This window comes from Hippocampus guttulatus, chromosome 14 (assembly GCF_054856545.1).
Source record: "Hippocampus guttulatus isolate MCC_2025c chromosome 14, RoL_Hgut_1.0, whole genome shotgun sequence".
NCBI classification, from domain to species: domain Eukaryota; kingdom Metazoa; phylum Chordata; class Actinopteri; order Syngnathiformes; family Syngnathidae; genus Hippocampus; species Hippocampus guttulatus.
In genome coordinates this window covers 9,578,238-9,592,154 of record NC_141274.1, presented here as the reverse complement: position 1 = coordinate 9,592,154, position 13,917 = coordinate 9,578,238, and the positions used below count along the sequence as shown (strand labels likewise).

The window sequence follows — 13,917 nt, the reverse complement described above, 5'->3', positions numbered from 1 at the left end:
TTTAACTGGTTTAACCAGTCGATGAGGGCAGAAGGAGAAAGAAGACCGGATGTGTGTGTGTGTGTGTGTGTTTTTTTAAGGTTGGATTTGATTCCACAAACAATCCGATCCAATTTCATTTTGCGACGCCGGTTCACTCACGCTGTGGCAGCACTCCTGCCGGTCTCTCTCTTTGTCTCTGACTCATTCAGTGGGGATGTACACTCTAATTTCTGGATGAAAATGACATTTCGGGGCGGGGGCACTGCTTAAAAGATGAAAAGCCTCAATTGTTTGCCACTGAATGCTTTTTGAATGATTTCTCACTTTCAGTGATTTTTTATTTTTGCATAAGCAATGAGCTGTACAAGAGCTGCTGACTACACTAGAATACACCACCACCGTGGTGCCAATTTGGCATGGATGGGAAAGGTTTAGATGAAGAAAGATACGGTGTCAGGGGGCAAAAAAAACCGGACTCATCGATGTCTTCATTCTCTCTGTTCAAAGAATTTACATACAAGTAAGGAACATTATGAACGTAAAATATTTTTCAAATCAAACAATGGAACGACAAAAAACAATTTTAAATGTTTTTTTTTGGGGGGGGGGGGGTGTCACGGAAGAAAATCACTGAAAAGCTTGCGTTTCTTCGACTGGCCAGTTTGAATCTCTTGCCACTGGGCTCGTCTGTTGATGAAGTGGGAAAGAGCAAATTTGGCCCATATGTGGCGAGCAAACTGATCTGACCTCAGCTGGCTTTCACTTGGCACTGAAAGGGAGGGAGGAGAGAAGTTCATTAACATATGGTATATACATGGAAACGACCCCAAAAAAATGTACATTCATATTATTACCAAGCTCCTGTGCAATGGTTTGCCTCTGGCTGACCGATGCGCTGCTCCATATGGCCTCCAGTACTCGGCTGCCCAGTTTGGAGCATGCCATTCGAACATACTGACCCTTCATGGAAGGAAATAAATAAATACGATATATTTGGAGATGTGCAGAAGACTATCAGAAAGGATATATATATATATATATACTGTATATATAAAATAAATGTAGGCTTCTTTATATAGAATCTTTTTTAGCATTTTCAGATAACACAAATTTGGGATCTTTCGATTTACTTGAGAAATATTGTACAGTATATCGGTACTGTTTGGTAGAAGCATGCTCCCAGCAAATTTGGTCATAAAAGGGAGCCAGCTATTGTAGCCGGAATTGCATACAGGTGCGTTAAAACGCAGATGAACCAAAAAGCGGGCCATTTTTCACTGTTTGAATGTTTGACCTCTAGGCAGGTCAATAGTTCTCGTTCACAGAATCAAAACGGGGAAAGTGCTCGTACCTCCAGCCTCTTGAGGATCTTGCCTCTTCCCTTGTCGCTGGATGTGCTGATGAGAGCCTGAAGGACGTGGCTGCCGGCGGGGTCAGACGCCAGAGTCAAGAGGTCCGCTGAGGTCAGTGTGCGCAGACTGCTGAGGAGGACGGAGCGCTCCCGGAACCTGGTGAGCGCCTGCACCAGCCGGGAGCCGTGGTAACAGATGGACGACAGAGGGACCTAGACGACACAAGCCACGCCGGAACCCGTTGCGCGTGTGACATTAGTTTAACGTGAAAATGCCCGAGGGCTACGCAGTGGCTCGGCCCATTTTAAAGCCACCGAGGGTGACTAGACCGTTCGTTCACGTGATTGAAGCGCTCGGTGGAAAAACAAGTCCTTTGACGTCGCGTTGAAATATTTACTGAGCCTCAAAGTGGAAAACAAAATCGTCGCACCAAAGACGTGTGAACCGTTCGAAAATAATTAACGTGCAACGTGGCGAAATCAAAAAGCGCAGGGCAGGTTTGACCCCGAAAGAGAAGGCTGGATCTCGTCAGCTCACCTCGAGCTGCACGCCGCCCTCTGCTGTGTCAGAGCGGTAGTACACATCATAGGTCAGGAGGGACATGAAGAGAGGGAGGCAGTGGACCTGCCGGGAGCCGGGCTCTGCGCAGTGAAATGCCTGAGAGAACAGCCGACGATGACGAGAGCTGACTTCGGCAGAATCGGCATACAAGAGGGTTTTGTTGACAAAACAACGTCGAGACGTACACTGAGTAGACACTGCATCAACTCCGCTTGGCGCTCTTCACCTTCCGCACAGCTTTCCGCCAGTTGCACAATCACACCCATGTGACCTGCAGCCATGATGGCTTCCAGGCCTTGGACTAACTCGTCGAATAACCTCGGGAACTTCGAAGAGAGAGAGAAAAGCCTCAGTCACCCTTCCCAGTTGGCCAAATTGGATTTTCATTTGAAGCCTACCAGTTTGCATTTGGCCGAGGCTGCCGTCAGCCTCTGGACGGGGAAGTTGGCGATGGGGTGGAGAGCGAGGCCGACCAGGTGACCCTTGAGGTGATGCTTGTAAAGCTCTCGGAGAAGAGATTTGGGTGAGAGCTGAAGAATGGTCTCAATGAGGTGACTCGAAGCCTGGTCCTTCAGAAAAACCAGAAGGGGACTGAGGAATGGTGGAAAAACAAAACAGAGCAAAATGAGAAATTGCTCCCCCTGCCCTCCTCCTTCTGTTGTGCAAATAGAAAGAGAAAATCCAAGCTGGACCTCATTCCTGGAGCGGCGGGGCAACTTGTCAAGAATTCCACGATGCGCTTAATGAGCCGTTTGCAAAGTTTGGGCCGTTTCCGGTGACACACGGTCAACATGGTCTGGAACACTGCACTGGCAACCGAGTCGGTGATGCTTACTAGCAAGAGAAAACACCAAAAGACATAAATAAATAAGACATTTAAAAAAAGTCTTCAAACTGAAACCTTTGTCTCTCCAATAAAAGCATTTGAATGTGCACAGTTTGTAGTTGAGCCACTAGATGACTGTCCTCCAAATGAGCATTTTCACAGCATCATTGCCGTTCTTATTTCATTTCACCCGCTGACAGCTATCATACAAACGAACGCGCCGAGCTCATCCCTGCGCCGGTGCGTGTACAGCTTTAAAAACAAATCACGTGACCGCTGCGTGAACTGCGTTGAGTCGGCAAAAAACACGCCAAACCGTGCGAGTCTGTGGACGCGATACAACCTGCTGAAACGATTTAAAGCTCACGGTTCCTTCCTCCAGGGGAGACCAAATTTTACTGGATGATGATCTTAAAATGGCATTTTAACATTGAAAAGACACGCCCTGCAAACGGCTTTGTAGTAAGGTTAATGAACACATGGAGGCAAACACTGGAATCTTAAAACATGTTAGTAGATACTGTACTAGCTTGTAAGATCAGTCCAAAAAAAAGGGGGGGGGCAGCATGTATGCTAGACTTACATTTCACGTTGTCCATCAAAGTCTCTGTGAGACTTTTTAGTTCATACCAAAAAGATGTCGGAATCTCAAAGTCAGTCAGCTGAGGAGCAGCATTGCGGTCTTTTGCACCTTGTACAAAAACAAAACAAAAAAACATACACATCAACAACGCCAAATAGCATATCATATACAAAATGTGCGTGAAACCGCATGTGTGCGTGTGTGTGTCTTACCTGGACGTGAATCAGTGCGGGGAGGCCCAACACAGCCTGCCAGCACATGCAAAAGTGTGCGGACGACGTGCGAGCCATGGACATGTCTGATGAACTCTGCGCTGTTGTCCCTCACGACTTGACTTAATGACAACAGCTGGACCTCCAGAGCCTCCTCACGCTCATCTTCATCTTCCTTTGCTCCTATGATTCAACACATACAGTACGAAACAACATGATCAGAACAGCAGTTCTGAGTTTGAGCAATTAGGTGGCTTAAAAAAACAAAAAAAAAACAAACGGAGATGAAAGAAATATGATGAGAGCCACTCGGAAGTAAAGCCATTGAGCATACCTGTCAACCTGGACACCTGTCTGATGGCGCTCTCCACGACATGGCCGCCGCAACGGTCACAGGAGATGCTTTTAAAGTCGCACCCCGATTCTTCACCCAGCTCAGCCATGACTTTTGCCACCTGATCAGGATTTGACAGCGGGAGCAGACGTTGCAGCGTGATACTTCCGGTGCGATCCATTGCCACCAGGCTTGCTTTACCTTTGACTTCACTTAGAACATTTTCGACAAACATATCTGCGGAAAAGACGGGAACGTGTCAAACACAGTTAATGCTGTGCACTGTTAGATGACATTTAATGTGTGTGTGCCTTTGTGATGAAAAGGGTGTCGGAGAATTATTCAATACTACAGTTAAAAAAAATATATAATTATTATTGAAGTCGTAGTTAGTGGCAAGCAGTGTAGAACTGCACTGGAACATACTAAATTGTGACTGCATGTTACCTGTAATGGAGAAAATCTTACTAGATTATAAGGTCTAAAATGATCTCGACATGATATGGCCTGAATCGAATTCTCCATCAAAATGCACTCCAACTTGTGACATGGCTTCAAACTCACCTCTCTCCTCAGCATCTTCAAAGTCTTCATTCAATCGCTCCCCAACTCGCCGGTAATAACCAACACTCAGCGCGTCGAGACGCTTTTTCCCAGCATCTCCTTTGGCTTTTAAGTCATCATCAGCTTTTTTCCTCTTGCTGTCTCCTCCATAGCCTCCTTTCTGGCCTCTCTTTTTATTACCTCCTTTTAGGGGCTTCTTCAGTTCTGCCTTTCCCAACATCCTCTGAATGAGAACAAAATGCAGCTTAGACAATCGACAACAAAATCCTCCTGAGGCCTTTTTTTTATCTTTTAAAATTATTTGGCCAAAAAGGATGACAGATGAAGTGAGACGGTATCAGTTTGGTATTTCGCTGTTCTGCTGACTTTAACTAGAATGTTATGAGAAAACTATTTGGGGGTGCAGGATTCACAACAATAGCAAACGTGCAAAGTGATTTTAAGTGTGGTGTAGTCAGTTCCAAAACAAAAACAGTCTACGTGCAACGACGAACGTCGTCAAAGAAAGGGCGTGTAAACCAAAGCGATTCAAATACGAAACTACTAAATTCATGTTGCCAGTTCTAAAATCTAAACTACTTGTCGCAGTCAATTCGATTTCAATCCACGCTGCAGCAGTTGAATCAATGTAATACTTAACAGTTTCTTCGATTATTATTTGGTGGTGAATTGGCTGAGCACATAAGTGATACAATTGGTTTTGTTGTATATTTTAGAAGCCTCAAATCACATCGAGAAACTTGGTTCATAGTGCCTACTGTATCTGCTGGTTTTGTGAACATGTATAACATAGCTAGGTACTGATAGATTTCGAGTACGTCAAATTAGATATACATCAAAACGTCCTAAATTAGTTATGTAAAGCATTTTAGAACGAAATTTAACATGCATAGCAAAGTCCAAAACACGACAAAAGACGTACTCACGTGCAGTGCACAAGTTGAGCAATCCTACTTCCGGGTGTAGAGCGGAACCTTTCTTCTTCTATGATTTGTCAGATTACAATATTGTAGAATTCCGCCACCTACAGGATCGGAACGTCGCACAAGTGACGTTGACAATGCATTCGTTTCCAGTCGTTTTTTTAAATTTTGCTGCTCATGGATATTTTCCACGAGATGAATATAAAAAACGATCAAACAACACGGCACATTATTTTTTTTATTCTTATATGAATCTTTGTCATACTCATGTACAGTGTAGTTGATGTGTAAAGAATTGTTTTGTAGCATTAAAAAGAGCACTGAACAAGTCTCTCAAGACACCAACATTTCAAAGTTCGTTTTTTTATTTCTTTGCCTCAGTGCAAGGGAACGTTAACAAATTTAAACGTAAAAAAAGGGATTCCGACCATGATCTGTAAGAAATTGTGAACGTGACATTTTTCCCCCCGCTAAATGGTCCAAAATCAGATACATGTCGTGAACTTTCTGTTCCATCTTCTCCTCATCTGCATCTATGAACAAAGCAAACATCAAATTAGTGATACGAAATATTAAATTATTCAACAAGAGTTTCCAGAGAAAGTAAACGGTTCACATAGACACAAGTCACTTCAATAAACTACCACTCCACGAGCTACATAAAAAAGGGCTTGATGGAGGATGACCCAATTTATTATGAATTGTTGTAGTTGGTACATGAACTAAATAATTGTTCTGTATCATTCCAAGTTGTATGTAATGTTTGTTTACCTGGTGGTTTTGTGATGCAAATGGGCCAGTGCTTACTCAGCCCGTCACTGTAGTGTGAGCTCAAGCAGTTTTAAAAGTGAGTGGAAATGTTTCAGACATCGTGACTTTAACGCGATATTTTGCAATTATTTCAAGCAATTTCGTGGCTCTTTCCATAAAGTGACCAGAGAAAAATCTCGTGACTTTTTCTGCTGTTACTAGAAGCTATTCAGGGACTGTGGCTTCTTCCCAGTTGCAGACTAAAGACGACCACTAGGATGATGTATTAAACTCCAATTTGTGTGCAAAACTGTGGAAGTAATGCATGCTATGCACCCATTGATGACAACTTCGCCAAACAATCAAGTTTGTGCCATTTATCAGACCCTGATAATATCATGTCAGCAACTGCGAATCTGAGCATCAGCCCAGGTTAACTTTTGTGCTTTCATGTAGTTTGACCGTTGCTTGAAAATGGTAACCCTTCGTCTAGCTGCCAAGCCTACAGGCAGAGAAAATGTTGCGTTGGAGATATTTCGCAGAAATTCTATCACAATTTCTTCAGTAATAACAGTATCCTTGCAACGCGCAATGGCTCTCTGTATCTGTGGGTTATAATTTTTATTGTTGTTGCTGTAATGCTAGTGTGGCTCAAACGATCAGAGATAAATTCATTGTGTTTTCACTTTAGTAAGTCTGCACAACACTTTGGGGGAAATTTGTGACCACTGGGGCTCAAAGTCAATTATCTAAAAACGTATCACACACACACACACCTTCCATCAAGGGGATACTGCAAATTAAAGCAATATGTTCAACCAATGAAATTCATGACGACGAGATGCAGGACAGTGTGGGCGAACAGAAAGTCAGCAAAGGCTCTCTCTGGTGAGATGGACAAGAAGTCTCCTTTGTTCTGTGGGTTGATCTGGATACGCAGACACACTGCAGAGACATAAGACATACACGATTAGCATTCATGTGTACTGTTCTATTCTTTGCAGCTATAGCACTTTAACCGCAACAGACAATTCTTTGGATAATTAATTGGCACGCCTAACACCTCTGTTATAATTCTGCAAATGCATTATTAGCAGGTTAGCTGACCTCGCTTTTCAAAGCCGTAAAAATGGTCACTTGCCCAACTCGTTCAATGAGAAGTCATCTCAGTCCAATACAGTGTTCTTTTACCGGCGTGAATCATTATTGTGTGCCTACACTATGCTGGCGAACTAGGTCGCAAGTTCGCAGTGCAGATCGGAAAATAGATAGTTACAAAATAAAACATGACACTGTTAAATGACAGTTTACCTGCGAGAATGAAAGAGCCCACGCACGAGATGAAGCCAGATAGAAAGCTGTTGAAGGGGAACGTTCCAACGAGCAGACAGTAGAGGAATTGCAGCGCTCCCGTCAGCATGACATACAACAAATATGCGTCCACCACTTTCAACTTATTGGGCGTCGTAGCGGCGTATTCTTCAAGAAACCGAGAAATGACTGATACAACTGAGGCCGACATGGTTGCGCTTGGTCAATTATTTGGTCAAGTGCGGGCTTCAATGGAGGATTCAGCGCCGTAGAAGCTCGACGTGTCCGTAAAACACGGAAGTGGTCATCGTGCAACAGAAAAAAATCATCCGGCCGCAACGTTGAGTCGGAACGCAAGGAGAGCGAGCATGGATTTGTTGAAACACAGATATGTCACTCTGATACTATTTTACTAAAGCTGTACATGTATTTTAACAACTATCTCTCTTCTTACTAGTCTAAAAAAAAATAATAATAATTCCACATGCCTTTACTGTGTTGGTTTTCTATATAGGTGTTGCTCATTTGAATCTGATTTTGAATTTGATTTTTTTTTAAATATATACATTTAAATAGTTCTGTAGCAATGATGATTATACGTGAGTCCATTCATCCATCCATCCATTTTCCGAACCGCTTGATCCTCACTAGGGTCGCGGGGGGTGCTGGAGCCTATCCCAGCCGTCTTCGGGCAGTAGGCGGGGACACCCTGAATCAGTTGCCAGCCAATCGCAGGGCACACAGAGACGAACAACCATTCACGCCCACACTCACACCTAGGGACAATTTAGAGCGTCCAATCAGCCTGCCATGCATGTTTTTGGAATGTGGGAGGAAACCGGAGCTATACGTGAGTCGTTGAAGTTTAATAAATGTCGTGGTGGTGTTGAAGATTGCGTCATCACGGTGTGAAATGCTTCCGCCGACTCGAGTTGGTTTTGAAACGTGACGTTTGAGTGAGAGCTCCTCTTATTTGTCGATCTTTGTACTAAATCAGCTGATCCAAGAACGCCCAAGTTGCTAAACATTGGAATCTGCAGCAGCTCACGACGAGACGGTGACAGGAAGACGCAAGCACAAATAAATAACGAGTATAACCTGACCTCCTATTGTATGTAGTCACCAGGATACTTCTATGAATGGATCCGACTCCCTCTACTCCGGCACCGGCAGCATTCCAAAGCGACTGCGAGACAGGGTAAGGTTGAAGTTATTTCAATGCCCCTGCTGCACTAATTTGACAGAAGGCAAGGCCTTCGCGATTCATATTTGATTATTTTTTGAGATATGGATGTGAGTGCAATTTGTACAATGAATTGAAGCTGTCGTTGTACTAAATCGTAAACGTGGACACTGTTTGTCAACTAACAATATAGTTTTAGCGTTCGTTAAAAATGGGCATTTTTTATAGTTTGCATGAATAATTCATTATTGCTCAAATAGGAACAGTAATCAAATAAATGTACGTAGCGCACGGGCGCTGTGCTGCCATTAGGTTTGTCGAGCAAGTACATTAACATAATTCATACCTGTCAACTTTTCGGAGCACCAACCTGTATAAACTACCAAAAAAAATCCTTATAAAGGACCTTAAAAAATATCCTTATAACATACCAAAGCATTTTATATGTCAAAATAACGGCAGAAAAAAACCCACGAAATTTTCAATGATATTTATTGTAGATCTCCATAATACAATGTCTGGTTAATGTCTAATCATCATTCTACTTAGTGGCATTACTGTGTTCAGAGTTGTATTCCTGCGTTACTTTTTTCACCAACTCCAAATGCTGACCCATCGGCTCGAAGTTACAGCATCCATTCATATTTACTTTCGAAATGAAAGCATTCGAGTAGACTATCACCATTCTGGGCAAAAGCAAACGGAACTACCTGTTGGGCGGGAAATTTCAGAATCCGTATGATTTGTGCGATACGGCCATATACGTCAGATTCACCACAAAATCCGTATGAACTATGGCTAAACCGTATGAGTTGACAGGTATGATAATTAATCATGTGTCGTGCCAAAGTCTTGAAGCAAAGTGAAGCCTTATTTATTTGCTTTGTTTTTCTTGGACAGGCCAGGTTCTGTTTGGGGCTGGTGGCCTTCCTGGCGCCCAACATCCATGTCCCTATTGAAGGCTACGGAGAGCAAGATTCTTAGCTGTATGGTAGTACTTCCATCTCCTCACGCATCATACACCCCCCCCCCCCCACCCCCCAGCCTTTTCAGGCAGAATCTGAAAGTTTGAACACCTCTGTACCTCCTCAGAGAGAAAGAGAATGCATTTCAATTGTTGGAGAGAAACTAATCTGCTTGCTCAGCATTGTCGGGATGTCGGCATTTTAAAACAAGTGTAAGAAAAGAAGCCATCCTAGCCATTTCTAGCACCCAGTCGGGAGTGTACTTATTTTTTTCCTTAGTTATTCAGAAGAATTACGCAGACATAACACACCGGTAATTGGTTTTCACAAAGCCTGTTTCAGGGATAGCATTATTGGCCTAAGAGTTCCGTTTTGGTGGAGAAATTGTTTCCCACAGCTACATTTTTCAATGGTATAGCTGACGGCACACATTGGGGCTAAGCGGCGCAATGGCCGATTGCATCTTGCACATGGAACTGCTATGGAAAACCTTGTTTTGTGTGGCACTTTGGAATAAGAACAATCCCTTCCTACAGGGCAGTGAAGGAGCAGGAAGAGTTTTTTCCCCCACCTCATGATGAAGACAGACATATTTCGTATTTTTTGTCCTTTGCAGATGTCTGCACTACACTGAGTTCCCTGCTAACTTTCATTGTAAAGGCAAATTGTTGTTGGAACAGCTCATGTATTGAATCACATTAGACTACAGCGATGATGTATCTAAAATGTGTTTCTCAGCTTCCTCAACACCTTCTAGAAGTTTTTTAAAATCTCTCTCTCTTTCATTTTTCTGGTTCCAGGTATTCAAAATAATCTGTGGGCCAGGTTTGTGACCCTTCCGTCCCAAGATCGAATATGGACTCTGACGCTTACCAACAAAACGGTCCCAAAACCCGCAGAGCAAGGTGCTCCTCTCTGCCTATCCTTCTTTCCCACTTGTGTATCAGAGTGCAACATGCCGAATTCTTTCCAGATTTTTCAACTGTATCGTGTATCTTATCCCCACTGTGACACTTGTTCAGGTCGTGGTCTTCTCCAATGTTTACTGTATATGAAGTGACAGCAAGAAACAAAAATTGATATCCCTTTAAGGAGAAATAGCTGAGCAATGACATATCCCAGGGAAATGAAATTACATAGGCCTCATGTTGATAAAGAATTGGTTTTGTTTTTAAAATCCAAACAATTCTGCCAAAAAAAAAAACCAAGCATACTAGTTTGAACATATTCAAACACACAAAATGCCTTTTCGTTGCTCGTGAAAGTCCTTGTTGAACTTGAAGCTTAATTAATCATTAAACAGAGTTTGTTTATTTTCATTCTCACAGTTTCATTCTTGCTCTTGGATTATGAAAATGATGCGGATTCATTTGCACCTGTTGTGTGATAGATTCCAAAATGCCACTGGTGATGGTCCATGGCTTTGGAGGAGGGGTAGGCCTATGGATCCGGAACCTGGATGCGCTGAGCCGCTCGCGGCCTGTGTACGCCTTCGACCTCCTCGGTTTTGGCAGGAGCTCCAGACCTTCCTTCCCTTCTGACGCTGCCAAAGCAGAGGAGCATTTTGTCAACTCCATTGAGCAGTGGAGACAATCCGTAGGCTTGGAGAACATGATTCTGTTGGGCCACAGCTTGGGCGGATACCTGGCGACGTCCTATGCCATCCAACACCCTTCAAGGTCATTCGAAAGATTATTCAAGGCACACAAAGTTGCTCAATGTCATCGATTGGACACACCTAGTTTCTGTGTTGTCGTGGACATCTTACTCGGGACTCGGAATACACAAGTCTCATCCTCATATTCTTGCTTCTTTCACAAACGATATTTGAATTGGGTTTTCTTTTCAGTCAAAGTAGTGCAACTGGACTGCACCTGAACCTGGAATGTAGGCTTTATTTAGTTATTATTCACAAAACTCATATTTCTGTCATGCAGTCACACATCTACAATATGTTTTTTTTTTTTTTTTGCCTTAGATGTTAAAAATACTGTAGCAATCGATTATGCAATCGTGTTCATTCTTGTGCTCTCTTCCAGAGTGTCGCATCTCATCCTGGTCGATCCCTGGGGTTTCCCCGAGAGACCACAGATCCAAAACCATGAGAACCAAGGTCAGACCACAGAGTTGGTCAAGAGGCCGTCTTCACCTCGCTGGGTGAAAGCCATCGTTTCCGTCGTCTCCCTCTTCAATCCTCTGGCTGTCATCCGAGCCGCGGGCCCCTGGGGTAAGACCTACTATCTATGCACGGGCCTTCTTTGCAGCATGTAACCTCCAGGTGTCAAAGTCAAGGCCCGGGGGCCAGATCTGGCCCGCCACATCATTTTATGTGGCCCGTGAAGGCAAGTCAAGCATATCAAGTTCGATGATGCGTGCTAAAGTCTGAACTAAAAATGTCAAATTGTCATATGTAATCCACAATAACAGTCATTATTCTTGACTTCTGATTTTGAAACTAGTTATCCATTAATTTGGTGTGTGCTGTGTATGTAATATGTGGAGGAGATTAAACATGTATATGGTTTCCCCAAATTCATAACGGCCCTCCAAGGGAAACCGTAACTACAATGTGGCCCGCGACAAAAATGAGCTTGACACCCCTGATGTAACCCATCCTCTTACTTCACAGTGTGTCCTTTCTTCAGGTCCGGGTTTGGTGAACCGATTTCGTCCGGATTTCAAAAGAAAATTTGAAGACCTGTTTGATGACGACACCATGACACAGTACATCTACCACTGTAACGCGCAGCCCCCGAGGTATGTCAAGGCACAGTTACACGACAACGAGACGAGTGAAGTTGGGACGTTGCGTTCAACATGAATAAAACCAGAATGTCATGATTTGCAAATCGCGTTCAATCTATAGTGAATTGAATACACCACAAAGACTGATGAACTTTGTTTTTTAGCAAATAATCATTAACTTGGATTTTTTCAAAAAAAGCTGGGACAGGTGGCATCAAACACCCGCAACATCTCACGGGTAAACGGGCGCCATGATTGGCTATTAAAAGGAGCTTGCCTGAATTGTTCAGTCATTCTCAAGCTGAGCTGGGCTGACGTTCACCTCTTTGTGAACAACTGCGTGAGAAAATAGCCAAACGAAGCGCTGTGAGCGTCAACTTCAAAATGAAAGCCAGACAAGTAATACCTGCACCCCGATATCGAAACTCTTTACTTGACCTCCCTTTTCAAATTATGTCCATTTTGTTTTCCTTCTCCGTTCCCAGTGGCGAGGTGGGTTTCCGGGCCATGTCTGAGTCTTTGGGTTGGGCCAAGAGACCTATGCTGCAGCGCATCCATTTGTTACCCAGCTCCATGCCGCTCACCATTCTTTACGGAGCGCAGTCGTGGGTTGATAGTTCCTCTGGGGACAAAGTGGTTCAAGTTCGGAGCCCCGCTCGCACCAAAGTGCTGGTGAGTGCAGCAGTCTCCGTTCCGAGGCAGTTATCGAATTATCAATTGTAAATTGGCTGCCCTGCTTGAAATGACTCTCGCTCTTATGTAATTCACGCTTCAAAAACTATTTATCGGGGAAAGCCATATTGCTCCTGGTGGTCATCTTTATTTCCTTTTACATATCAGTCATCTTGAAATTTGTTTTCCTCTGCAGCTGATAAATGATGCCTCTCACCACGTGTATGCCGACCAACCGGAGAAGTTCAACAGAGTGGTCGAAAATCTATGCGACTCAGTTAACTGAATCGAGTTTGTGGGTAGTAAAACTGTATATGTCCACTACGTACTGTCTGCATAAAGCCAAGTTCCCAAAGGTTTCTGAAAGTGCAGTGTATCTTCGGATAGTCTTCCATGAGTAGGAATGATGTTTTGTCCTCATGTCATATCAATAAGTTTCATTTATTTAATAAAAACTTTTTTTATTGAGCAGTTCATGTCTTTTTCTCTTCAGGCATCCGCAATATTGAACTCTTAAGTGTATTTCCATTCTTGGCGGGAATGAAAAGGCAGGCAATTTGTTGTTTTTCATTTGCTAGATTTAAGCATATATGACTTGGGGAGGGCGGGTGGTGATTATTACTGTAATATTTAGCGTTTTGGCCAGATAAAATATCCATTCATATTTAGTTAGTGTTTTTCTTTTGATGATTGCCTCTGTAAAATTCAGATTTAGCTTGTGACCGAATTTTGTACTTTGAAAATAAAACACTTTCTCTCTGCTGTGTGCGAAGAATGTTTATGAAAAAACAGATTAAACAGAATTATGCATAATCCACGAATAATCCGAATTTAGATTCAGCAATTTTGTTTGTAAATCTTTTCATCATCTTGTACAAAGCGCAATTGGTTGTATGCATTTTTTGTCATGTAGTACCAGCTTGAAATCATTTAGTCCTTTCTAGCCCTAAGGAA

The 13,917-nt window shown here is 43.1% G+C and overlaps 3 protein-coding genes across 5 annotated transcripts; 1 reads left to right on the top strand and 2 right to left on the bottom strand.

The window, feature by feature from the left end:
* Nucleotides 1–269: 269 nt before the first annotated feature.
* On the bottom strand, nt 270–5,468 carry nop9 (NOP9 nucleolar protein). 3 transcript variants are annotated; one of them, XM_086129254.1, is made up of 12 exons: nt 5,341–5,468; nt 4,415–4,637; nt 3,851–4,087; nt 3,517–3,699; nt 3,305–3,412; nt 2,588–2,729; nt 2,294–2,486; nt 2,081–2,221; nt 1,872–1,991; nt 1,334–1,546; nt 837–942; nt 270–751 (listed from the first exon to the last, which is right to left on the bottom strand). In XM_086129254.1, exons 2-12 carry the CDS (start codon nt 4,632–4,634, stop codon nt 597–599), a joined length of 1,818 nt encoding a protein of 605 aa, XP_085985380.1. In that variant the 5' UTR covers nt 4,635–4,637; nt 5,341–5,468; the 3' UTR covers nt 270–596. The 3 variants fall into 3 exon arrangements, with proteins under 3 accessions (XP_085985380.1, XP_085985381.1, XP_085985382.1); XM_086129255.1 differs by having other exon boundaries at nt 1,872–2,023; nt 2,122–2,221; XM_086129256.1 differs by lacking the exon at nt 5,341–5,468 and having other exon boundaries at nt 3,851–3,971; nt 4,052–4,087; nt 4,415–4,510.
* Nucleotides 5,469–5,561: 93 nt separating this feature from the next.
* On the bottom strand, nt 5,562–7,711 carry dad1 (defender against cell death 1). The gene is made up of 3 exons (XM_086130149.1): nt 7,399–7,711; nt 6,864–7,032; nt 5,562–5,870 (listed from the first exon to the last, which is right to left on the bottom strand). Exons 1-2 carry the CDS (start codon nt 7,607–7,609, stop codon nt 6,902–6,904), a joined length of 342 nt encoding a protein of 113 aa, XP_085986275.1. The 5' UTR covers nt 7,610–7,711; the 3' UTR covers nt 5,562–5,870; nt 6,864–6,901.
* A 550-nt stretch (nt 7,712–8,261) lies between these two features.
* abhd4 (abhydrolase domain containing 4, N-acyl phospholipase B) lies at nt 8,262–13,729 on the top strand. The gene is made up of 8 exons (XM_086130001.1): nt 8,262–8,596; nt 9,482–9,567; nt 10,347–10,451; nt 10,937–11,225; nt 11,586–11,773; nt 12,192–12,303; nt 12,777–12,963; nt 13,160–13,729. The coding sequence occupies exons 1-8, from the start codon at nt 8,538–8,540 to the stop codon at nt 13,247–13,249; spliced, it is 1,116 nt and encodes a 371-aa protein (XP_085986127.1). The 5' UTR covers nt 8,262–8,537; the 3' UTR covers nt 13,250–13,729.
* The last annotated feature ends 188 nt before the right edge of the window (nt 13,730–13,917 follow it).